The sequence below is a fragment of the Poecilia mexicana genome, unplaced genomic scaffold (genome assembly GCF_051168715.1).
Source record: "Poecilia mexicana isolate PSO_F unplaced genomic scaffold, ASM5116871v1 scaffold_12, whole genome shotgun sequence".
Taxonomy (NCBI): Eukaryota; Metazoa; Chordata; class Actinopteri; order Cyprinodontiformes; family Poeciliidae; genus Poecilia; species Poecilia mexicana.
In genome coordinates, this window is record NW_028263381.1 from 4,735,220 (window position 1) to 4,761,676 (window position 26,457).

The 26,457-nt window shown below is 40.1% G+C and overlaps 2 protein-coding genes across 2 annotated transcripts; one reads left to right on the forward strand and one right to left on the reverse strand.

Annotated features, from left to right (window-relative positions):
• Positions 1–529: 529 nt before the first annotated feature.
• Positions 530–14,680, reverse strand: dmgdh (dimethylglycine dehydrogenase). Its single transcript, XM_014984346.2, has 16 exons — positions 14,047–14,680; positions 13,634–13,802; positions 11,869–11,967; positions 11,619–11,783; positions 10,515–10,719; positions 6,532–6,780; positions 6,240–6,438; positions 5,455–5,624; positions 5,220–5,373; positions 4,605–4,770; positions 4,379–4,509; positions 2,624–2,841; positions 2,349–2,506; positions 2,063–2,122; positions 1,841–1,975; positions 530–1,167 (listed from the first exon to the last, which is right to left on the reverse strand). The coding sequence occupies exons 1-16, from the start codon at positions 14,166–14,168 to the stop codon at positions 955–957; spliced, it is 2,613 nt and encodes an 870-aa protein (XP_014839832.2). The 5' UTR covers positions 14,169–14,680; the 3' UTR covers positions 530–954.
• Positions 14,681–19,377: 4,697 nt separating this feature from the next.
• bhmt (betaine--homocysteine S-methyltransferase) lies at positions 19,378–26,341 on the forward strand. The gene is made up of 8 exons (XM_014984350.2): positions 19,378–19,529; positions 19,681–19,813; positions 19,921–20,033; positions 20,845–21,036; positions 22,761–22,908; positions 24,773–24,955; positions 25,557–25,785; positions 25,888–26,341. The coding sequence occupies exons 1-8, from the start codon at positions 19,515–19,517 to the stop codon at positions 26,066–26,068; spliced, it is 1,194 nt and encodes a 397-aa protein (XP_014839836.2). The 5' UTR covers positions 19,378–19,514; the 3' UTR covers positions 26,069–26,341.
• The last annotated feature ends 116 nt before the right edge of the window (positions 26,342–26,457 follow it).

The following is a 26,457-nucleotide window of genomic DNA, read 5'->3' on the forward strand; positions in this document are numbered from 1 at the left end:
TGATGAATAGGAATATGATACAAGATGTTGCTGTTTTCATTTTAGACTATAATAATAATAATAATAATGGTAGTAGTAATTATTATTATTAGTAGTATTACAGTAATAATAATTACTGCAGTAATTATTATTGTTGTTATCATCTTAGTAATGGTATTATTACTGTATCACCAGATACTGACAACAGATATTCTTATAAATGGAAGGCTTTACATAAAGTCTTCGATTCATAAAATACATAACTATTTATGTATTTAATAGATTAGATTACAGTATTGGGCTTCTGACATTATAATAGATACAATTACTTTCTGAATGTATACATTTCCAGTTTGATTTAAATTGTGACATATTTATTTAATTACACCATAGTGGCACATTTTGGCCTGGTAAATTCAATTTTTTATGATTATTTTAAACAATATTCTAAAATATCGTAAGTTTCATATGGGTCATGTGCTATGTAATTAAACAGTATAGTTGATAGCTTAAGGACTACAAATCAGAACTGAACGGGACACTGACAACGTACTATTTACACAATTTTAATTGCATTAGTCACACAAAAATGATTTACAAAACAATATATCTTTTTACATTTGTGGAAACAGCTTTTCTTCTTCCATACACTTTTCCAGTTATCACACGGGAACATCTGACCTGTAAACATTGATCTTCCTTTTATGGAATCAGAGAAAAGGTAATTACTCCTCCCTCACACACACACACACATTGTGGAAGACTTCACATGGCATCCAAACAATTTGTTTCCTTCATCTTGTCAGGACACAGGAGGTTTTTCGATTTTGTTTGTTTTTATCTAAAATGTCCCCTGCTCTGCAAACAGTTCAACATGTGGACCACATTTATTTATTTATTTTTTCCTCCCTTCATTCTTGTCTTTCATTCACAGCAGGATTTTTTTTTTTACCGGTCTTTGATGTCAAAGGCTGCTTACGCTTTAGCCTTTCCTTTCTTAGCGAGCCGGGTCCGCGTGGGCTCGGTGAGGACAAGGGGCTCCTGGATCACCGTGGCGGGGTTCTTCTTCCCCAGCAGCTCCACCTCCACCTGCTGGCCCACGGAGCACAGCTCCAGGGGCAGGTAGCCGAACGCCAGGCTCTGCTGGCTGCTGTAGCTGTAGGCTCCGGACGTGGTGTTGCCCACCACCTGAGGAGGAAGAGGAGTTCAGTTTACTGGACCTCAAATAAGGAAAATTAATGAGCAATAATAAAAACTCCCCCCTCACACACACACACTGTGGAATCTAGCAAATTTCTGAGATTAATCTCAAAATTCTAGTGTTTTTCTAGCAATTTTTCTTCTTACTTTACAAACTCAGAAATTTCCAAGGTTTTTGTTGAAAATTTCTTAAATTAATTTGAAAATGTCAGACTTTTTTATTCTAGCAATTTTCTTACTTTTCAAACTCAAAGACTTTTTTCTTGGCAGAAATGTACTCCTCTTTATTTTTCTGTCTACATAGAAAGCCGTCGTCCTATCTTCACCATCATAATGGATACATAGTTTAAATGTTATTCACAGTCTTGTTCATCTCTCTAACATGACATAGTTTTTTAGTAGAATACAGGACAAGTTACTTAAAACGCACTACTTCTGCATTTTGTAATAATCTGCAAAAAATGTAATAACTTTATTACATAATGTGGCAGGAAGTATTACAAAATGGGTTCAAGGATTTTGCTATGTTTTTATCAGTTACTACATCATGCAGTTTTCATGTCTTATTGCATTTTGAAGCCCGATTTCATTACACTATTACATATGGTGGCTTTATTACATAATATTACAACGACCCGTTTGTGATCTCATCGTTTCTGACCTTGCCGTTGAACCAGATGGTCTCGTTGCCTTCCGGGTCGACGTCGTCCGTCCTCACAGAGAGGTAGGACAGCTTCCTCTTCAGGCCTTTGGCTTTGATCTCCTGAAGCGCTGCTTTGCCGATAAAGTCGGCCGGCTGTTCGCAGACCAAAGATTTGCCGCAAGTCATGTAGATAGATGCTTAAATACAAACGCCTTTCCCACTTAAAACGACCGCACTTACCTTGTTCAGCTTAATGAAATAGTCCAGCCCAGCTTCCAGAGGATTCGTGTCACAGTTCATCTGAAAAGACAAAATGTTTTTATTCATAAAAGAGCAAAACATGTGCAATATACAGCACTTTGTAAAACAATCTCACATTTTCTGGCATTGAAAGCAACATATATATATATATATATATATATATATATATATATATATATATATATAAATGTGCAGGGTTGTGAAATGGTAACTTTCCCTGCAGTGTGAGTTTGGTGACGTTCCTCTGTTGTGTCAGTTTGTGCACCTCTGCCCCCCAGCCCCTGAAGCCCTTCTCCAGTCTGAGCGAGGCCATGGCGTAGGTGCCGAAGTTGTCGATGCCCTCGTCTTTTCCCGCTGCCATCATGGCCTGGTACACCGCCGCCAAGTTCTTCTGGTCCATGTACAGCTCCCAGCCCAGCTCACCTACACATGGAGACACAGAACATCCAGAAGCAGCTCCGAACTCTGGAACAGTAGAGTGTGGATTCCTGTGACCGTACTTCGTTTTAACGAATTAATAAAATGAAGTGTGTCCCCTACCGGTGTAGGAGATCCTGATGGCCCTGACCGGGACGCCAGCCAGCTGAATGTTCCTGCAGTGTAGAAACTTGAACCCGCCGTCGCTCATGTCCTCGTCTGTCAGCTTCTGGAGAACTTTCCGGGAATTCGGTCCCGCAATTCCCAGCACGCCGACGTCGTCCGTCACGTTCCTGATGTCCACGTCGTATCTGCCCTCTGCAGCTTCTGCTTCCATCCACCTGAGCCCAGTTCACACCAAAAACAGGAAAACAAACTTTTAAAAAAAAAACAAAGAAAAACATTTTGCATATTAAAACTTTTTTTTTTCCAGGGAAAAATATGGATCTTTGAATACAAGGCTGCCACCATGAGCCATGCACCTCCACTGTGCGCAGTGGAGGTCGCTGCGTAGCCGCTAATGTTTCCCTGCGTCGTGAAAGTGGAGTGGGTAGGAATGTCTTAACGGGCTGCAGCTTCCAACTGGAGCAAAAGGAGGAGTGTAGTACCGACAGCTGCTGGGAGGTTTTAAATTTCAGTGGTTAGGAAAAAAGACTGTGAGAGAAGTTATCCGGCAAGGCTTGAGCTTTAGCTGCTGAGAGCTGAAAGGTTTCTGCGAACACCGAGTAGAGGACGGGCACGAGACGAGTTTCTGCTTCTAAAGTGTTACCTTTCAAAAAAACTAAAATTATTGAAAAACAAAATCAATTCTTTTCACTTGTTTACAACAACGACACATTCTACTTCACTTGGAAACAAAGTTTGATTGCACAACCCCTCCCCCACTTGTTGCTGCACCAGTTGCTGGAAAAGCTACAGTATTTTTCACATGCTTACGGCAAAAATGAATTTGACTGTTTAGTACGAAACAAAGGACATGGTTAAAAGGTCCAGGCATATCCTCCTTCCCCTACCTGTTTCTGTGCCTCCCCTGACCCCTGGTAGAAAAAAGGGATTCTGTTTTTTTTTTTTTTCTTGCTCACAGCAAAAACAAGTTTGACTGTTTAGATAGTTTCTTTCTTTCACAAAGGAAGAAACTTCATTTAAAAGAACAAAAGAGAAACTGACTGGCAGAAAAGTAGGCTGCATGTCCGTCTTCACTTATAGATAAAAACTTCATTTGCTCAGCTGATGTTGCTAATATTACACAGAGGTGGGCAGAGCACTCAACTCATAATCGAGTAGTAGTTGCAATGTTCTTATGTTGTTTATAAGTTAGACAGGGATGAGGCGAGAGCTAGTTCTAAGCTTGTGGCTTGTTTAGTGTTGTCATAGCAACTCCTTAGCAACAGCCTACCAAGATGGCCGGTAGCTACGAAGTTCTCTGAAGTGTGACTAAGTACAATTTCACTGAATTTCATTGATCCAGACCTGCACAGCATTCTGGGGGATGTAGGCAGAAAAAGGGCTTGGACCACTCAACCTCTCACAGTCAGCTAAGCTAGGTGGGCGACATCAACTAACTCACTCACTCTGTGGTTACCTAGCAACAACCTGTTGAGTAACTTATGTAGTTTCGCCATTGTGCCTCACAACTGCTTAAAATTGAGAATAATTTTAAAAAAACAACGGCGTGGAGTGAAAAGAGAAAATGAGTCCGACAGATGGAGAGAAAACTGCAGATAAAACTGGAAGGATCACGGCGGTATTTTAGATATTTAAAACCAAAAATATAGTAATTATTGATATGGACTGATATGAAACGTTTTTCAGGCATGTCGTCCAGTCCCAGTACGCAGCAGCAGCTTCTGCTTTCCAGATCGTCTGGGTGTTTCTCACCTGAGGTCATGCAGCTCAGACCCTGAGCCTGTGACGAGCAGGAACTCTCCCGGCGTCAGCTGGGTGATGGTGACCTCGGCAAAAACTCTCCCAGCAGGCGTCAGCATGTGGCTGATGTTAGTCTGGCCGACCTGGGACAGACGGTGCGTTGGGAAACACACTATTAGTCTGACAGTGGAATCACCAGCTGGGTGACTTTTTGCAACAGGCTACGCTCGTGCTCTACCTTTGGCAGGGTGTTGGCAAACAGGCGGTCGAGCAACTTGAGCGAGTCCTTTCCTTTCACGATGAACTTCCCGAAAGGCGTGAGGTCGATCACGCCCACCTTCTCCATCACCAGTCTGCACTCTCTCCCGACGGGTCCGAACCAGTTGGTGCGTCTGAAGCTGGGCCTGAGGGGAGCACAAAAAGTCAGTAGCTGCGTTTCCGTTAATCGTAAAATTGTGCAACTTGATATTTTGAAAATAAGTTTTTGAAATTTTCAAAATGGAAACACTTCTTTCGCATCGCACGAGTTATGTGATCAACACCCAGATGTTACTAGTGGCAAAAAAAGGACGACAGGTAAGCGGAAGGAGAATGATGATATTACTGAACAGATCTGCAGATGACTGAAAATTGCAAGTTGAAGCAAAATTTGCGAATAAGTGAAAGTGTATTAAAACTTGAGATCGCAACATCACAACTTCCTGGAGAGACTGGACTATGTCACGATTTTCCCTGAAGACAACAAATGGTGTTAGCTGTTGAAAATGGTTAACAAAAAGCCAAATAACCCAAACATGAGGGTTTTGTTGTATTCAGGTCACAGGAAAATCGCAGGTGTAAGGAAACGCCATACTTGTATCCGGTGTCATCTCCAGGTTTGTAGAACCAGTGCGGTTGCTCCCAGCCGGCGTGAAAGCCCATGGAGCATTTGTCCTTCAGCAGCTCATAAACGCCGCTCGTCCTGGAGGTTGGCCGGCCGCCAAACCGCTCCTCTTTGGGGTAACCGACTGGAAAACCCAAAAGCTATGTCCTTAATAACTGTTCTACAACAAAGCTAAACAGTGCAATACTTTTTGTTTTCCACTTACCCACGTTGTTGAAGCCATAAGACTCCCTCGCTTTGGCGCACATGAAAGGTACGTCCGTCCATTTGCCGTATCGGTTGGGATCGCATTCAATCAGGTCGTAAGGAGGCTCACCGTTCCTAATCCAGTCGCTCAGGAACTTACCGATGCCGCCGGCGTGGATAACTCCATACCTTCACAAGCAAAGATCAAAGTTCAGTTGCTGGAGTCAATCAGTTTTTCCACAAGTACAAGAACTGTATTCTTTTCTTAAATATTTTAGTCTGGTCAGTTCTGTCTGTTTTGATTGAACTGTTTTAGCAAATAGGTTGCTGCTGGCCAAGCCCACCCCGGCCCCAATTCAACGTTTACGTGCGCATGTGAAAATGGCTGCAAAGAGATGCACAATTATACAACTGTGCATCTTTGAAAAGCAGACGTGGAGCCTCCTGTACAACCAACCAGGTGTTTTAAGAAGCTGTTGAGACCCAAATAGAAACACAAAACGTGCAAAATCCACAAACCATAAACCAATTATTAGAAAAAAAAAAAAATAAAAAAAAAAATATATATATATATATATATATATATATATATATATATATATATATATATATATATATATATATATATATATATATATATATATATATATATATTCAAGCCGGTATATAAAGCAAATTTAAATTTAATATAATCGTGACTCGTGTTGTTTTCATACAGTTGCCTCCCATTTCCTTCATCTCCTGCTGAATTTTTTAGTTTTTTGCACCTCTCAGTTAAATAAGCCCCAAATCTTCAACACGCACCCAAAACCAATGGCGGTCCAGTAGTTGCGGACGCCCTGTTGTGGTCCAACCATGGGCAGCAGGTCTGGGGTGTATGTGATCGGTCCAGACACAACATTTATGATGTCGGCCTTCTTCAGCACGGGAACCATGTCCATGGCCATCTCTACGTGCTCCATTATTCTGTCGAGGTCCGACTCAAACAGCTCCTTCCCAAAACCTGCAGCAATAAGAACATTAAGTTAAAATCAAACCTGCCGACAAAAATAAGTCGTTACTGAATTAAGATATGGGTGATGGGTGGGATGCGGACCTGGCGGGACTCCATCTCTAACCCAGGAGTCCTGAAGAACCATTTTCTCCATCTTCTCATACGGACCAAACAGCAGCCCGTCTCTCTCCTGGCGCAGATAGTAGGAGCCCTCCAGGTCCCTGATGACGGCCAGCTCCTTCTTCAGAGCCTTCACCTCTGGTACCGTTGCCGTCACCACGTACTGGTGATGCACAGGGATGGTGGGGTGTTGGAAACCAATCATCTGGCCCACTTCACGCGCCCAGAATCCTTTTAAGACGTAAACAGCGTGACAGGAAGTACACTTTTATGTATTTGAAGCTGTTAAAATGTTCCAAATCTGCAAGCCATAATCATTAAAATGAGCTTTGTGTGAAATGGTTTCCATAAAATGAGTTTAGTTAAATTATTGAAATGAATTAACTTTTTAATGACATTTGGATTTATTCTCTTATCTGCGTTGTCAGTGTTTTCGCTACGCTCTCCTCTTCTCTCATCGGCAATGTTTCCAGCCAACTCTCAGCAAGAAATACAACTTCTGAAGATATGGTTAACATCAATTTAGTTCATAAAATACAATTAAAACCTGAAATAAAGCTTTATATGTGTCTAAAAAAAATTCTGACAATGTAGTTAGATGGCAGATGACACAGAGATGGAAAAATCTGGACATTTAATAAATGCATTTATTGATGGAAACTGCACCGACCACTTACAAGGAGGAAAAAATAAAGCAAGCAGGAGCTGTCAGTGATTACACGTGAAGTACAGTATGACTCAGCTTAAAAATTAACTGCAACAAAACAAATAAACTGGGTTTCTGGAGTTTGTTAGTGCCGTGAATGAAGTCCAGGTCAAATTGCCAGACCAGAAGAGTGCAGCTGAAGCCTGTTGAAGCACCGCTAAGATATGTTCAATCACAAAAAAAAATAATCATATCTGCATTTTTTTTTTTAACAAATGCTTTTTAAGACGCCCTCAATGTGTGCTTTTATTTCCGACCAGCTCAACTGGACTGAAGGCTGTTTACCAAAAACCTGCACACAGGGCTAATTCATTGCATAATGAGCATCAACACATTCACCTAAAATAACACTCAAAACAAGCCCGGCTTTCTCAGTGTTAATCTCTCTCTATGTATGAGTTTAGACTTTTAGTAATCAAATCAGTGTGCTTAAAATGTCGCAGGAAATTAGGCATTGCTGAAAGGACACAAGATGCTCAGTTGAACAAGTTTTCCGCAGGCCCTCATTCCATCAGCTGAAACTCCTTAACATAATTTGCAGTGAGTTTCATGGTTGGCTTGTCTAACACAGCCTGGATGGTTTTGGACTTTTGTGGGTACCAGAACCTGCTGGAAAACTCCAAACAGGAGCAGCGTTTCCATTACAGATGAGCGCAAATCTTTGTCGATACTCTGCTGATGTCGAAGAAACACAATTTCGCAATTGCGATGTATCCATTAAATAAAAATAAGCGCATTCACGTGATAAGACATTAAAAATGATGGCAGCGGCGGATGTAAACAGTTACAGAAGATATATTCATAATGCAGCCATGGCCATACCAAGGCACCAGCTGGGATTTAAAAGTTGTGTTTGAATATGGGAAGTACCGCTCCAAACAATGTTTGTAATTCCTGTTGCCGTCAGGTGTCGCGTTACCAACATATTTTCTGTATTAGATCGTTTTTTTGTTTTTCCAACGGCTGAAAAATTTGTTAATATGTTAATATGATTATAATTTGACGTGTAAAAACAGTACATGATGGATTTTTTTATGCTGTCCGTCAAAATGATGGACAACAAAAAAGTCTAGCGTGACCTCTGGTCGCCATGTTGGAATTCCGAATTCTCTGACCCCGTCACCTGGAACGCTGTCCCCTCGGATGTGACGCCGAACCGAGCTTCGAGTTCCGACTTTGGAGGGAAACAAAACGCACCGTATTTCTTGAAGTCAGTAACTACAGTATTCTTACAGTACCAGCTGAGTAGATTAAGGCAAATTATTATTTTTTTTATTTTGCTCGCAAGGGAAACTGACAGGAAACAGTACAGAGCTTTCTATGTTGACGGCTCCCTTCTTAGAAAGAAGACAGTTTTAATTCTGGCAAAACTGATACAATGATCAAAAATTATGCATAACATCACCATGACGACTGCTGTAAACCCATCTCTGCTAGCATGTTTGTAGTTTTCTATTTATGGATCTAAACCAAGGAAGAGGCCCTGGTGTGCATATCTCAGGGGCCTATGAAGGGAATCTAGACATAGAGGTGAGGGACATGAAATTTCTTACACGTTATGCAAGATTAAAAAAAAAAGCTTCCTGTGCTTTTCATCTCATTTTAAAAAGAGCTAACGCCTATTCTGTTTCTGGAGATGTTATCAGCCTTCGTAGATGTTTGAAAAAAAATCTAATTAAAACTAAGAAGACTAAGCTGGCTGATTTTTCACAAGGTTTTCTGCTGCCCAGGAAGCAGCTGTATCTGTTTTCAATCTATGGAAATCCACGCTGAGTGGAAGAACAATGAGGATCAAAGTCAGAGCGAGTTTGACGTATTTCATAAAACCAGCCCTGCACCACACACACACACAAAAAACAGCATGCAAACAATGTTAGACCAAAAATACGAATTAAAGCAGTTTGAGCTTAATTAAAAAAGAAAAAAATGTAATGTATGTAAAAATCCAGCTGCAAAAAATTAAAAAAAATGTGAGGAGGTGTGCACGTTCTGCTGCTTCATGATTGGCTGTAATGGGATCAGCTGGCTTTTCTGTATTGGCTGCTAAACTTCAACAGATCCTCACAATATGCGTTCTATTGTTGCTGCGTTATAATTTTCCATGTGCTGCTGATTTGCCATATCTCACCACACTGTTAGTGTGGTGAGATTTTTTTTTTTTTTTGAAAAAAAATAGATAACTAATCAAAAAGTTGCACGGCCTAAATACAGCTCAGTTACACAACACCTTCCTCTGGGAAGAAAAGCGTCGAAGGGGGGTTAACCAACTGAAGCTAAATTCCTGAATCAGAGCTGAAAAAACACGCAGCGGTAGGAGGGACGAAATGAAACGCTGTAAACAAGATCTCCCCAGAACTGGTCTGGCCCAGTTTAAACTCAAAGTTGTCTTGTATAAACTCTGCAAGCTGTGGTCTGAGTGGGCAAAGTTCTCCTGCTGTGGAGAGTTTTCAGATAAGATGCTCTGCTGTGTTAGCGCTGCTGCAAGAATGCTCCATCTGCTTTTCAAATGAATTTTAGTGCCGTTTTGTTTGAAAGAATAACAGAGTGATTTTTTCCCCCTTGGTTTCAGGCCAGTTGCTAGTTACCAGAATACCTGACCAATCTAAAAAATAATGTTTTTAACAACTATTTTAAGCATGGGAATGCCCAGATGACGATGTCATGTCCTTGCAAGGTTCTGATTGGTTGGCTCACAATATTTGAGCTAATTGAAAGTGCCACTTTTGTGTCTTCACACGATCCCACACCTGCATAAACATAACGGATCTATGTCCCAGTCAACCAGGGCTCGCGTTAACAGCAGTTTTCCATATTTGACCGTTTTTGGTTTTTTGGGGGGGTTTTTTAAGACAAAAAAAAAGAAAGGGAAAAAACCCCCCTGAAAAACGTGAAAGCCGCCCATCATTTTGACAGATTGCAGTTCACACCCCCGGCTATGTTGGTGCAGATGCTCAGACGTTTTCAACTTATTGTTGGTTTTTGACACAGCAAAGAAAAAGTTACACGTGTTCATCTGCTTGCTCTGCGATGGCATCTGGATTCTCTGTTCAACTTGTCGAATATCGATTAAAACGAAACTGAACATCAATATTTAAAAACTGACTGGTAAAAACAGAACATGACAGATTTTTTTTTTTTGGACACCTCCAGTCAAAATGACAGAAACATAAAAGTCTAGCGCGCCTTCTGGTGTCAGCTGATGCATAAAGAATACCAGTTATTTCCAAAATCCTCATTATCGACATCGGCATGCACAAACCTGCTGTGTTCACGATGCGATTTGCACGAATGGTCCCGTGAGGAGTCTGGACGTCCCACTTCCCGTCTGCTGTCGGGTCGAGCCCGGTGACCGGAGCCGGGTTGTAGATCTGGGCCCCGTACATGCGAGCTCCCGCAGCCAGAGCCATGGTCAGAGAGTACGGGTCGATGTGGCCGTCTCCGGGCGTATAAAGACCCGCCAGCACCTACGAGGATAAATCCACCTTAAATGTAAAACTTAATTAGAAAATTATTTAAATCCCAAGGAAACAAGGAATCGTGAAATATTAAATACCGGTTCCTGGACATTCAGAACAACTAAGAAAGAAGTAACTCAAAATATGCCGCAGTTACATTTGTCTTAAAAACCTGCCGATAAGTCAGCCATCAGGAATTGTATTAAAAACAAATATTTTCTATTCAAATTAAAAGAAGGTTTTTCCCAACATTTTTATTTTAAGATAATGATCCTTCAATAAAAGATTACTTTATCTTAAGGCGTTTGACACAAATCTACCAGGGTCGGCCGATAACTGCAGCTGTACGTTTAGCACCTTTGATTTAGCCTTTTTATTTTTTCAAAGAAGTCTATAAGTTGGTGTTTGTTCCAATTAAAGCATAGATTTTAAAAAACAAAAACGCACCAAGATGCTTCAAAAAACTACAAAGACGCAGGTGTGAATACTTTTGCACCAACTCCTGTTTGAATGTTGGCAATTCTTTTTCAAAAATGTACTAAAACATCTCAAAATCATTCATATTTTGTCATTATTGACCATTTCGTGTAGATATTTAAGAGTAAGCTATACTTAAATTAGAAAAAGAAGTCTGTAAGTTAAAATTAGATGTAGAAAAAGAGAGGGGTGTGAATACTTTCTGGTGACTTTGTAAACTTTATGAAAAATACAACATTCAAATTCAATCAATTTGTGTTACAGGAGTTGAGTTCTTGTATTGTATCTGCATGATCCTAAGTGTAACATGGAAAGCGAGTGTAAAGATGATGGTCAATATCACGATCCGTAGAAAAGAACGGACACAGACTGAAAGAAAATCTCCAAAGTCGACTTCATCACATTGTGATCTGGCGCCAACTCATACAAACCTTGTCGATGTTGAGCAGGGGGAAAAGTTCGTGGACTTTTTCTGGTCCGATGAAGTACTGCGGTGTCACGTGCCAGTGCGTCCGAGTCATCTGGTACTTCATCTCGTCCACGCGGGCCGCCGTGGAGGCGATGCGGACGCTGCCAGGCTGGTGGAAGCCCACAGCCTGCAGGGAGAGACGGCAGAAAACACGAGACGTAAGCGCAACGTTTCAAAACATGAACGATCAAAACGATGGAGGGGCGCGTCACCTGTCCCGTTTCCGCCTCCAGGGTCTCATAGAGTTTGATGCTGTCAAAGTGGACTTTCTTCAGGTTGATGCCTGGATGGTAATAAGTCGTCAGACCCGCCTGAAATGCAGACACAAAAGCTGATAATTCCTATCCGTTTTAAACTAGGAATATCACATACCTCGGAAGGCAACTGTATTAATGCAAAAGCCACAAAAAATCCATTTATCAGGAAAAATCTCTATTTATCCAAGATGTTGCAAATATATAGAGTCTAAGTTAAAGTCGCTCTTCTAGGACTCATGCAGTCTCTTAAAGTGGCTTTGCTTCAGAATCCTTCCACTTAACTTTCCCCTAAAATGCTTGGATACAGCAGAACAGCCATCTTTGTTGGCAATGGCGTGGCCCTCCCTCCTACTGGAGACTGTCACTGACTGTCTGCTGGGCTGATGTCAAGTCAGCAGCTTTTCAAATGATGGCATAAGTTATGACGTAACATTTATGTATGAAAGATCATTTCTAATGGTCTAACATTGATGCAGATCAATTTCAATGAGAGTCAATGAGAGTATGTGCCGTATACACATACAGTGCCATATGACATAGACGTTTCACCTTTTGAAATGAATTCCAAAATTAAATGTACTTTTTTGTGATATTTGAATTTTTTGGCACAATGTCTGTACTTTTTTGAAAGCCCCACAAGGGCCCATGGCAGTCAAAACGTAGTGAAAGCTTGTAAGTGAATATGGGTGCAGTGGCAGCTCTAAAGTGGGTCAGGAACTCGAATGATTTGAAAACCTATAGCACAGCAGCTGTTTGGTGTGAAAGTTATAACTGCAGATTCACATTAAGAGCAGCTGCTGAACAGACGCTCACTTCAACAGGCTGTCGAGGAAGAACAACCGACAGCTTCAGCTCTGAAGCAGCATTGAATAAAAGAAATCATAAACTCTGCGTGAATCGCTACATTTCTAAGGTTAAGTTCACACAGCAGGCGCATGCGACCTAAACCCCAATTTTTTGCCCATGTAAGATTTTTTTATGGCAGTCTGAACAGCCCAATGCTGATTATTTCACCTCTCAAAACCAGTCAGTCTGATTGTGACTGCTTTTAATTAGCAGTATGTATGACCATACACACACAAAAAAATCAACTTTCAGCAAAAAACCCAAACCACTAACGATCGGGTCTGTATTTCAGAACTATTAAGCAAAAACAAAGGATTCTCATTTATTAAAGTTTTTGCATTCATCCTAAATTTGGATCAACTGGAACTGCAATTATTGGCCGACTTTTACTCAAAACCAAATCTAGCAGAACAAATAAAAAAAAAGAAAGAAAGAATCAGTCTAAAACAATTAGAAACTGTACAGTCCTATCTTACACTAATGCAATCCTGCAAAACCTTTATGTTTTGTATCTCCAATGATCCGTTTTTAAGAAAAATCCAACAAATCCAACAGATTTGCCATTTCTTAGTTTATTGTCGAGCAGATAAAATGAAAAAAGGCTCAAAAACTTTATTAAAAAATTATATATATATATATATATATATATATATATATATATATATATAACATTGTGGTTGGTGGTCGTTCAGAAGGGTCCGGAATCAAATCCTGTTCAGGGCCCCATTAAACCTCGGACCGGCCCTGCTGTGACAGCATACAGCTCCTATGATAATGCTTCTCACCACAAACCATCCCATCTGTCATCTTCCTGAATGTGCCAGCAGCCTGCCTCCTCTAAGAATAAATCATTTGGTACTAAGAGTGGACGTACAGCGTGCCAGGTGGAGCCCGCCGTCAGCTCAGACTTCTCCAGCAGCACCACATCCTTCACGCCGCCTTTGGCCAGGTGATAGGCCAGACTGGCCCCCACACATCCTCCGCCAATGATGACGGTGTCCGCGGTGTCCTTCCAGCGCTTCCCCAAAGCTGAAGCGGCATCACTGTAAAAGTTGCAGGGAATAGATTGTGGGTGAACAGATGCAGCAGCAGCAGCAGCAGAAGCAGGTGCTGCTTGCTTCAGCTGGAGAAGTTTAGTTTTAACTATTTGATAGACATTTGTTGCATGAGATTTAGCTTTGCGTGTTTACGTGCAAGCTACACGTTTATTATGACATAAGCAAAGTAATTCCGGTTTGACTTAAAAGTGTTTGGTCCACGTAGTCCAGAGAGGCGGATTCGTCTCACCCTTCTTCTGCATGTTTTCTTGCGGTGCAGCAGATGGTCCTCGCGGGGAGCCGTGGAATCCCTCCACGCGCACTGAAGTCTTTGCGCAGCTGAATGCTAATGAGGTTTAATATCCGAGACATTTCTGCGCTAACAGACTGACAGAAAACTAACCGAGCAGACAGCACGGTCAACCCCGCCTCTGTTTGGACCCTGGTGCTGCCCCGAGTAAGTTACAAATATCCCACTTTTACACTGACAGGGCGCCTTTTGGATCCGCCCACAGGTCCGAAGGCAAGATAGCGGGGAAGTTTACCCTGAGTTAACTGTTTGTACGCCGAAGATCCGGATATCGGTCACAAAAGTATCGTCACCTGGCATAAGTTTTTTTTTTTTTTTTTTAGCCTAAAGTGATCTCTCTCTCTCTCTCTCTCTCTCTCTCTCTCTCTCTCTCTCTCTCTCTCTCTCTCTCTCTCTCTCTCCAAATCATTTTCTGGTAATAAAAATATGGTGTTTTTTTTGGCCAAAAAAAAAAGAAAAACAAAGTAAATGTATTAAAAAATGTTTTGAAAAATCAGACCATTAAGGAATTTTTATTAAATTTCATTTTAAAAGTGAAAAAGAATAAGTGTCTGAAGGAGTTGCAACTTTTTACATTTTGAATAGAAAAACCTGTTGTGATATGATTTGTTCTAGCATTTTTTTTATGACAAAAGTCTTTTTTGAAGGAGACTTTTGTGTACAGAGACTTCATAATACATTTTATTTGTTTCTATTTTGTTTATTTATTTTGGATACTTATAATGTCTTCCAGAACCTGAAACTAAACCTTCAACTACGACCAAAATGCACTAAGTCATAAAAACATTCATTACTAATTGTATGGGTAAGCGATAAGGCTAACTGCTGTTACCAGTACAAGTTGCTAACTATTACATTCTCAGGAGTATATGCCCTCAAACACTAACACACATATGTCAGAGTCAAGGCCCGCGGGCCACATCCGGCCCGCGAGAAGGTTTTTTACGGCCCCTGGGATGATCTTGATTTATTATTAGAACCGGCCCGCAGACCGCAGCAAGCCGGCACCCCGTCTGAAAAAAAATATCTTCCTTATTTGAACTGTAAGTAGTTCTTTAAATGTTCTGTGAGATTATGTACTTACCCATGTATCCATAACAACCGGAACTTTCAATATCCACCAAGTTATTGCCGAAATATACCGTCTATTAAACGAGTGCCCCCCGGATTAATTACACTCTCTGCAGCTGCAGCTGCGAAGTTACCGTATTAACCCGATACTTGCTGGAAAGTGCAACGTCTCCCCTTTCAGAAACCGTTGGAATTTTTCCACTTAGCGCTACGTGTGGCGGAATTACGGTACTGCAAATTTAGATGTGTCGCCGGCGACACATCTAAATGCCTTGACTCTGACATATGTGGATTAATAGATTTTTGCACTTTATTTTATTGTATTTCAATCCAATTATATTTTAAAAATATTTCAGTTGTGTCTGTTGAAAATTAAAGATTACTGACAGAGCCATAAGAAAATATTGCTTTATCTATCTGATCATATTGGAATATATTTGTTAGGTTTTCAGTAGGTTCAATTAGGTTCACTAGACTATATGCGTCATTTAAAAAAATTTCAATGAACATTCGATCAGTCCGGCCCTCAGCTTGTAGCTAAATTTTTTATTTGGCCCTCCATCCATTTGACTTTGACACCCCTGCACTAACACATGTTGCACAGTGGTATAGGTGACATTCATTTAATGAGGCAAAAATGCAATTTATTAGTAGCTTAAAATTCACTGTCATTCAGTAGGAAATCCTGTGCTACCATCCATTTAGGAACATCAATGATAGCCCAAAAGAAGCAAAGTAATATCAGAACAGGTCAAAAGTCTGAACAGTGGCATGTAGTATCTGACTGGAATCAATAAGCTGACCTGAAATTATCTGTCAACTTCAGCCTGAACTTTCCGTCCAGAAACATTGATCCCTGACGGGTCCTTGAGCCTCTGTGAGCAGCTCAGCCTTTAACCCGCTGGAACGGCTGCAGCAGGTTTCAGCTAGATGATGTTTCCTGATAACTGGAGCTGAAAGGCTTGATGGAAATCCGTCTCCTAGCTGCTTGGCAGTGTGTATTCAGTGATAACACTCAGAGATGAGGAAGACTTTGTGGGAGAAAGGAGCAAACATTTACAGATTATTAGTTTAACAAAAAAAGTTTGCATGAAAAAGTTACTTTTCCAGCTGAGATGAGGATGAAATCTGACATGATTTAAATTAAAACTGGGCCGTCTCTGGTTGACGAGTCCTTAAAATGTTCAACTTTTGAAAGATTTCTGAGTTTCAAATTTTGAATATTTTTGACTTGCAACTCAACTTGCAACTCAGAAATTTACATGTTTTTTTTTCTAGCGAATTTTAATTTTTTCAAACTCAGAAATGCCTTTGGGTTTTTTTGTTTCTAGAAAATTTCTGAGATTAATTTCCACATTTGAGATTTTGGTGGAAATTTACTCTTGCTTTATTGTTATCTATATTGGCTCTAATATGTTGTCATACGTAAGTGCTTGCATTGCAACACAGACCAAATATATTGTATTTTTCTCTTTTTTAAAAATTGGAATAAGTGTAGTATTAAAGATTATTTGACTGTTTTAGATTATATTAATTAAAATGTTTTAAATTGCTTAAAATGTAAGATTTAAATAAACTGGGAAGTTTGCTTTGTAAAAGTGCCAAGAATAACTTTTTTTTGTCAGATAAGGATTGCCCTTAGAATAAGATTCTAAAGATTTAGAATCTCCCAAAAAACTCTATTAAAACTCTATTGGTGGTGATTATGGTCTTAACAGGAAAAGGGTCCCCAAACAAAATTAAGCTCAAGGCCTCAGATAACTTTGGGCCATCCCTGTAAAACAGAATGTTACCTCCATCCTGTCTTTTTTTTTTTTTGTTACCTGCAGCTAAGGATCAATGGATTTTTGGCATTAAAAAAATGTTAGCTTTACAAAATGTAAGGAAAAAAAACGCTTTAGTGGTTTAAAGCAGAAACTTATATTTTTAGTTTTGTCTGTTTGGCATTAGTCTTAGTTTATTTAGAAAAAGCAAATTTTCAAATTTCATAGCACAAAGACAATATTTACCAATTTTAGGTATTTTGGTAAAATTCTAAAACGTACAGACTGCCTAGTCAGACAGGTTATGGTTAAAATAAAACTTATTCCCTTCTAGGTGACTGCGCCACAGGACAAACTTTGTGTTTTGGTTTCTCCTCAGTCTCTTGTTAGCAGGACCTGGTCCAGGCTGCCTCATCACAGCAGGTCGTCGCCATGGTAATCTGGACTGAAAAACTTGTTTCTTGCAAACCATGGCCTCTACTGTTTTGTTGTTGTTGTTGTTGCTGTGCAAAACCACAACACAATGCCAGGAATGAAGACATTTTGTATTCAGCGCACTCAGTATGTCAGTGAAACAACATATTTTGCCTGGTAATGTACCTTCATATGGTAACTACTGATTCACACTGATTTTATGGGATGGAGAAAGTGAAGCTTTAAAAGTGTTTTTACAAATTAAAATCCGAAAAGTGCGGCAATGCATTTGTATCCACCGTCTTTAAGCCAGTATTTTATAGCATCGTCTTTCAGTAGAGTTGTACCTACAAACGTCTTTCGGATTTTGTTTCTACTAGCTTTGCGCATCTTAGACACTATCATTGCTTTTGCTCATCTTTGAAGAATAGCTCAAGTTCAGTCAGACAGAACATTTCTGTGACCCTCACATTTCAATTCCGAACTTTGACTAGGTCATTCTAAGACATGGAAATGCTTTGACTGAAGCCAACCCATTGAATTTCTGCCTGTATGTTCAGGGTCGTTGTCTTTCTCCCCCAGTTTTGAGTCATTTGCATCTTTAAATAGGTTTTCTTCCAACATTGTCCTGAAAGGTAGTCTGAATTATGAATTAGTAAATCACTAAAAAGTCTTGAAGATTAGATAAGATATACTTCTCTGTAAAATCAAACTCATTATCAATATAGTTTTTCACCTACAGAACATGGTTAGCCTTCTTAGCTACATCTTCATAAATTATTTAATCAAGTCACATCCACTCTCCCAGCAATATATAATTAAAACTCAATCAATCAATACACCAGATTTTCCACACATTTCCTCATGACTGTATTCTCTCTGTAAAGCCACTAAAGAGTGAATCAAACATGAACAGGAAGTGTCCTGTCTTGACTGCACTGGCGGATGTTGATGCAGAAGCTATTGCTGTACATCCACGAGTCGGCGTCTACAGGTAGAGCCATTAAAACGCCACGTCCTATTTTCAGCTAACACGTTGTTGTAAAACAATTGGTCATAAAATAATAATAATAATAATAATAATAATAATAATTTTAAAACACGTTACTTAACCGACCACAGAAGCCATTGCCGCCAAGCTAATTAGCATATAAGGTAGACATGTAGCTTGAACCTAAATTTAGCTACGAGATAAATATTTAGCACGTATGCTGAGTATTTAGGTTGCTATTTAGCTAGCAACCCCAATATTTAGCGGGGGAAGCTAAGTATTTAGCTAAATGTTTAGCCTTCTTGGTATTTAGTTAGCCAGCTAAATATTTAGCTTGGAAACTAAGTGATTAATATGAAGATTTAATGTTTAGTTTGGAAATTAAATGTCTAGTAAGGAAAATAAATTTACTTTGGAACTAAATATTTAATTAGCAATCTAAATATCTAATTTAAAGCTACGTTTTTGGCTTTTGAATTTAGTTTTTTGACAGTTGTTTATGTCAACGTTAAATATTTAGTTGGGAACCAAATATTTAGCTTCCTAACATAATATTTAATTTGAAAGCTAACTGTTTAGTTTGCTTATAAATTAATTTGGAATTAATTAACATGGCAAAAAAGACTGAAAATTAATACTTTTTTCTTTTTTCTTTATTTTTATTTTGACAGGCTAAATAAACCAAAAAATATTGCTGTTTATTGTGTAACTTTTCGAACGGAACCACATATATGTCAGTGAGTACAAGACAAAAGCCATGCAGTGGAAGCGTGAGGTAAAGTGAGAGCATGTTGCGTACAAGACTGGGCTTCTATCTTCTTCACGGCGCTATCCTGGCATGTCAGAGCCGTTAGCGCAGAAAAGAAAAACATTGAAACCACTCCTCTTCTCAGCCCCTTTTTTTATTTTTTTTATTTGCCAACATCACACGTTTTGTCTGCCGTCCAACAGCATCCAAAACAAATCCCTTGTGCAAACTTGCAGCTAATAGCAAGGGAGGGAGTTGGAAAGACGATCCGCGTGTGGAGAGGGGTTGCAGGCGGTTCTTGATGTGACATCAGGGGTTGAGCTCCCGTCTTGAACTATAAATGCAGCATGGATGCCTTCACGGATCCCTTTTCCCAGACTCGGAGGAACGGTGCAGCTGAGAAGAGGCGTCCGCAGAGACCATGGCACCAAAGAAAGTAAGGGCGCACGGCGAAGATCCGAAGAGTAATTTGCACAATTCAGTTTAAAATGTTGTCACTCTTTCTCTTGCATTTTATTTTATTTTTAATGACCTCAAACAGCGTTGTGTTTTACATTTTTCCTGCAACTTTCTTGTGGCGCGCGCAGGGCATTCTGGAGCGCCTGGATGCAGGAGAGGTGGTCATCGGAGATGGAGGATTCGTCTTCGCCCTGGAGAAGAGAGGCTACGTGAAAGCGGGGCCATGGACTCCTGAGGCCGCGGCCGAATACCCCGAAGCAGGTAAACTGCATGGCTCCGTATTTTATTTTTTATTTTTTTCTGTCCTTGTCTTCTGCTCTCCTGACTCCCGGTGGAGGCGATGCGCTAACAGCGGCGTGTTGTTCCAGTGCGGCAGCTGCACAGGGAGTTCCTGAGAGCTGGCTCTAACGTCATGCAGACCTTCACCTTCTATGCGAGCGACGATAAACTGGAGAACAGAGGGAACACTCAGCGCTTCACTGTAAGCTACACTTCCTGAACTTCCACATTTACTGATCTTTTTTCTTCCCCCGCCTGCAAACTAGCTTAATTAAATAATATTAATTAAAAATTATGTTTACTTTCTGTCACAGATCTTCTGCTGGCTTTAGATCTGGACTTTGACTAGGCCATTCAAATATGACTATGCTTTGACATGTGTCAAATTCAAGACCAAATCTGGCCCGCGTAGCTTTTTATACTGTCCATTTGTTTATTACTACATCATTGGCTGCAGTTATTATGTTTTCAATTATTTTTTCCAATGATTTGTGAATAACATTGTAACTTATGTTATCAGAAACATGGGCTCAAAAATGCAATGTTATTTGGGAATTTGTTAAATTACGTTGTTACATCATTGGTGGCCGCACAAAGTGTTTTCCACTTTTTGTTTGTATATCTATGGAAAAAGGTTTAGAGTTACTGATTAATAAAACAAATCAGATTTTAATCTCAGAATTCTGACTTCAAGAATCAGAATATTAAATCCAGAATTCTGAGAAAAAAAAATGTCATAATTTTTTTACCTATTTTTCTCAGAAATACAACTTTAGTCTCAGAATTCTGACTTTCGTTTTCAAACGATTAAAGTCTAAATTCTTTTTGTCAGTGACCCTCTTCTGTATATATATCACATGAAATCACAAGAAAATACATTTATAGCTATAAATGTAACATAATAAAGTGCAAAAAAGTTCATTGGGCTTCGACGCTCCTCTTTGAACCATGAGGGTTGCTCTCGCGCTAAATGTAAAAGTGAGGCATTTCTTTTTCTCCTCGTGAACTTTCAGGGGGAGCAAATCAACGAGGCGGCTTGTGACCTGGCCAGGGGGGTGGCCGACGAGGGCGATGCTCTGGTGGCGGGCGGAGTCTCACAGACGCCCTCATACCTCAGCTGTAAGAGCGAGGAAGACGTCAAGGCCATCTTCAAGAAGCAGATCGACGTCTTTGTCAGGAAAAACGTTGACTTCCTGATCGCAGAGGTATGTGACAAGATGTAGCTGGTGCCGCCCCCCCAACCAATTAAAATGCAAACTTTTTTCTTTTTTTTTTCTTTTTCCTCAGCAGAAAGCAGGTTATCTAGTTTCCTAATATGTGGCAAGCAAGTAAAACTTATTCCACTATACATAGCAAACCTTTTCAGGGTAGCACAGACAGAAAAAATATATTTTGTAGTTCTTGGGTGGCCCTCCCCTTTCTAATGCCTCCCTGGGCAACCGCCCAGATCACAAGGAAGGGTAAATTTACTCTGGTACACATGCATACAAGTAGCTGTAAACCTTTTCAGGGCACAAAAAACAGAAAAGATATATTTTATTTTGTAGCTCTTGGGCACCCCAGCCAACCATGTTTCTAATGTCGCCCTGGGCAACTGCCCAGATACTCCATATTAAAAACTGCTACCGTTTATACGTGTTAATGCACCTCACCGAAAGGAGGTCTCACTTTAAAATCCCAATGAGAATATCTGTGTGGATTTTCCTTCTTTAGCAAAAAACAAAATAGAAACAAACATGCAGGTAACCTTAAATATACAGTTTTCTGCTTTTATGCCTTAATGTTGGTCCCTTAATTCTCTTTTAATTCTTCCTGTTCACAGTGTTCCCTGCCTACAACACACAAAAACCTCCCAAACCAAAAATTCTTCAACAACATATGGAGGTTAAACACTTGCTGTGATTGAGGGTGGGTTGACTGTTTATGTCCACAAGAGGGCAACAAAAGCAATCATTTTCATAATCAATTTAGTTTAGGTGCAGTTCCCTCTATACTTAATGAGACGTCTAGTAAATGTGGGTAGAAAGCCTTACAATGAGTCAGTTATTTTCCAGTAGAATAATCTCAATCTATAATTTGAGTGTTTATTCAGTTCCGTGTTGTCTTTGACGACATCCCGTGTCAAGATTTTAGTTACTTCTAATAATTCTTGTTAATTAGATGATCCTCAACTGTAATTGTGCCCTTTGGTCAGACGAGGTTACGATTGAGCTTTTCATCAACAAACACTTAAGCAAAACCTTAAAATGTGGAAAAGCCCCTACTTATACTGTGAAGTATAGTAAAAGATGTGTGATAGTGCGGGCCTGTGTTTTATGCAAAAGGCTCTTGGAGAACTTGTTAGTGTGTAACATCGTAAGCTCTTTTCACATACCAGGATATTTTAAATACAAATATGATGTAGATTGGCATTTCCATAACAGGTTTTGTTCACATTTTCAACGGGGCAGTGGCGTCCCCAAAAGGTGAGCAAGGGGGGACCATGGCCTCTTCTTGAAAAATGTTGGCCTAGCAAGTCTTACAAAGTCATCTTGTAGCCGTTGTAGAACCCAATAAATTAATTAATTCATAAAATCAAAACTAAAATTAAATATATATCAATATAAATATATTATTATTATTATTATTATTATTATTATTATTACTTTTTTTTTTAGTTTAGTTGTGCCCCCCCTTAAAGTTTTTACTTAATTTTTTATTTTATTTTTTTCCCAACCCTCTGAACATTTTCTGGGGGTGCTGCTGCACCAGGGGTGCCTATAATTTTGAAACTTTACCGATTGCCTGTGAGTTGTATTCTGAAAATCCAAAGGTGCAAACATCACCAGATATACCTACCAGTTGCCGCACTCAAGTGCTTTGATTCCTATTCCTAAGAATCGTCACAGAATGTAACTCAGATTTTCCTCGTCCATTCTGCCCCGCTCAGTACTTTGAGCACGTGGAGGAGGCTGAGTGGGCCGTCCAGGTTCTGAAGACCTCTGGAAAACCCGTGGCTGCGACTCTGTGCATTGGACCCGAGGGAGACCTGAATGGAGTCAGCCCTCAGGAATGCGCCGTCAAGCTGGTGAAAGCAGGTAATGAGGTTTTTTTTAACCCGTCGTGTCGCATAGCCTGACGGGTAAAAACCATTCTATGTCCTGGTTGTGGATTTTGAACCCCCCACATGGACAACTTCAAAATATACGTATTCCTAACCTGACGGGATTATGTAAGCACTGCGGCTAAATGCCACCGGTGTTGCTTTTGGTCTTCATGTCACAAAGCTCTGCTGTGGAAAGTCAAAGTTTGGATTCGAGACCATGGAATGCAGTATGAGGCCCACAAATGAGAGTGTTAAGGATCTAAAGCTGCCAGTGTTTTTCTCCAGTGGTCGCTGCAGATGCATTTAGATTTGTATTTCAGTCATAAGTGGCACTTTGCTTACAGTGTCGTACAATTACACTTGTGCAGGAATGTAGTGTGTAGTATTGCCGAACAGCAAAGATGACTAGCTAACCCAGACATGTGCTAATGCTACACTAGTATAAAACTGGTTATTGTGAAAAGACAATAACAATAAAAATCAGTCCACAGATCAGAGGAGCATATAGTGCGCTAACGGCACAGGAGTTTGTGCAGAGTCACAAACTCCTGGAATAAATCATTTGTAAATAACAAATAAATAAGGATAAGAAAAAATCACAAATCAGCGATGTACAAGAGATATCTGTTTTTTCCCTCCACTAGACCATTGATTCACCTTTTATTTTACACAATTTATGTCAAACTCCTAAACAGTTTATGTCACACTCATTCAGGCAATTTATATCAAACTTATGACAAACACTTTAGCAAACTCTTAGAAAATCTTTTAACATCCTGAGAGCAGATGAAGTTTAAGCAAATGTGTGAGGAGTTTCACAAGACTTGTGTCTTCTTTTTTTTGTTTTTTTTTTTGTTTTTTTGGTATGCTCCTTAAGAAACCTGTTCAGACAGGTGTAAGCAGATCATTTCTCACAGCTATGACAATTTCAACATGTCTTGGCAGAGCCCAGTATGTGTGTATGACAGATTTTTTTCTAAATCCACCTGTCAGATGGATGTTACACAATTCTGTGCTAATAAATAACACAGTCTGTCATTTTATCTGATGTTTAGATGTTCTTACTAATGTCTAGTGCATGAGAGTGCGCTGTAATCCGTTACATGGGCTTTGAGTAGAGTATAATACTGGTTGTCACGTCATGGCAGTAACGTGACAACCAGACTGAAGCATTTATTTTTATACAAAATTAAAAATATAAATAAGAGAGATTGTATATTGCAAGTCAGAGATTTTACATAATTACTAAGCATAGGGCAGTGTGTAAAATCTGCTCATTGTGATATACTTCCCTAAAAGTTTGAAATTTATAGAAAGTTCCTAGTTTGTTATTTTTGCTTAAAAAAACACAGACCTGCATGACTGAATCCAGTCCTGTTCCAAATAACTTTCATGTTGTCTAAACATCAACACAAGTTTGTAAATCATAATTCTCCTTTATAAATTGCTGACTAAAGTTGACTGAAATTCAACACTCTATGGTATGTGTTACTGCGTCTGGTTAATGTTCAGTTTCCTATTGTTGTTTTTTTTTTGTTTTTTGTTTTTTTCAGTTTTTGAGCGAAACCTGAAACCTTAGTTTTAATACAGGTGCAAATAAAAATGTAGCTTCTAACTTAATGTCATATTTGAGGAATAACAGTTTCATTTCAAGTTTAACGTTCAGCATGGTAGGCTTGTGCTGCCCTCTGCTGGTGATTTCAACACATTACGGCAGAAAACAACAATGAAGTTGGAATCTTCTTGGAATCAGAATACTTCTGCACCAACATTAACCATTGCTGGAAAAAACAAACAAACAAAAACACTGTTTTGCCAGTGTAATAGTATAACAGAATTATTAATTTGTTTTGCAGGGGCAAACATTGTTGGCATCAACTGCCACTTTGACCCAGAAACCTGCGTGAAGACCGTGAAGCTGATGAAGGAGGGAGTGGAGAAAGCCGGGCTGAAGGCCCACTACATGTCCCAGCCGCTGGGCTTTCACACCCCCGACTGCAACCGACAGGGATTCATCGATCTTCCCGAGTTCCCATTCGGTGAGCCCTTCAACTTCGCTTTATTTCTCACCCCAGACACTGACGGTTAGGGCTGGACGGTAAATCAGTACCGATATATATCGCGATAAACATGTAATCAATATCAGCAGATAACACGTCTGATAGAATATTAAATGTCACTGAACTCCAAGCCAGAGCCGCACAGCATTCTGGGGGATGTAGGCAGAGGAAAGGATTTAGCCAACTTCACAAAGGTGGTGGCATCAACTAACTCACTCACTAATTGGTTACCTAGCAACATCTTGTAGAATAACTTGTGGTTACCTAGCAGCAACCTGCTGAGTAACTTGCACAGCAGGAGTCTCAGGTTTCGCCACTCTGCTTGATAGGGATCCGGTATTAATATCTGTATCAGTCCCAATGTTGAAAAAGAAAAATTCTTACAAAATTAAGAATTTATTAAGAATATTTCTTTATTGTTTATTTTCATTATATTTAGAATTCCTATCTGCATTTCTGAAACATTTTAAAGGTTTGTGGCAGGTGATTTTTGCATATTGACTAAGGTAGTCAACCTTTGTTTTTGTTTTTGACAAAAACCTGTGACTATAGAATCATTTACGTACGTTTTCCCTAACAGCCCTGGAGCCCAGAATCCTGACCAGATGGGACATGCAGAAATACGCCCGGGAAGCGTACAACGCCGGCATTCGTTATATCGGCGGGTGCTGCGGGTTCGAGCCCTACCACATTCGTGCTGTTTCTGAAGAGCTGGAAGCGGAGCGGGGTTTCCTTCCTGCCGGCTCCGAGAAGCACGGCAAATGGGGCACCGGCTTGGAGCTGCATACCAAGCCCTGGGTCAGAGCCAGGTAGATAATTCTCTAAAGTATTACATTTTAAATCCTTTCCCTTTTGGGAATAACAGTAAAAGGATCAACGTGTAAACTAATGGAATCTGGTCCTGTGCGTAGGGCCCGTCGGGAATACTGGGAGAAACTACAGCCCGCCTCCGGGCGGCCATTTTGTCCTTCGATGTCCAAACCCGACAGCTGGGGTGTCACCAAGGGACACGCGGACCTGATGCAACAGAAAGAGGCCACCTCCAAGGACCAGCTGAAAGTCCTCTTTGACAAGGCCACCCAAAATGCCTGAGTGCCGCCCCACCTGACACCCCAAAATAAATCCTCCTCTGAATAAAAGCAGAAAAAAATGAGTGACATTCCCTCAAACTTCACAAACCCAAACTGTCTAATCTAAGCCTGTCTCAGAGTATCTTTTAGGACTCAACAAGCAGTAGATGTCTGAGTCAGATCCTAAACCACGTCAAGTTACTGTACTGCAAGCTTCAAACTCGTGCCATAACACTCCAAAAATGTCTGATGTTGTGTGAAACAGTAAATGAACGAATAAAACACGCGAAACAAATCTGCATGTGTGGGTTGGTGTTTGTAAGAAACAGCAGAGGAAATGCTTTTCTCCCTAATCCTTTCATGGAGGGTAAGCAAGTGATAGAGGTTTTCCAAATACCTAAAAATCCCTTT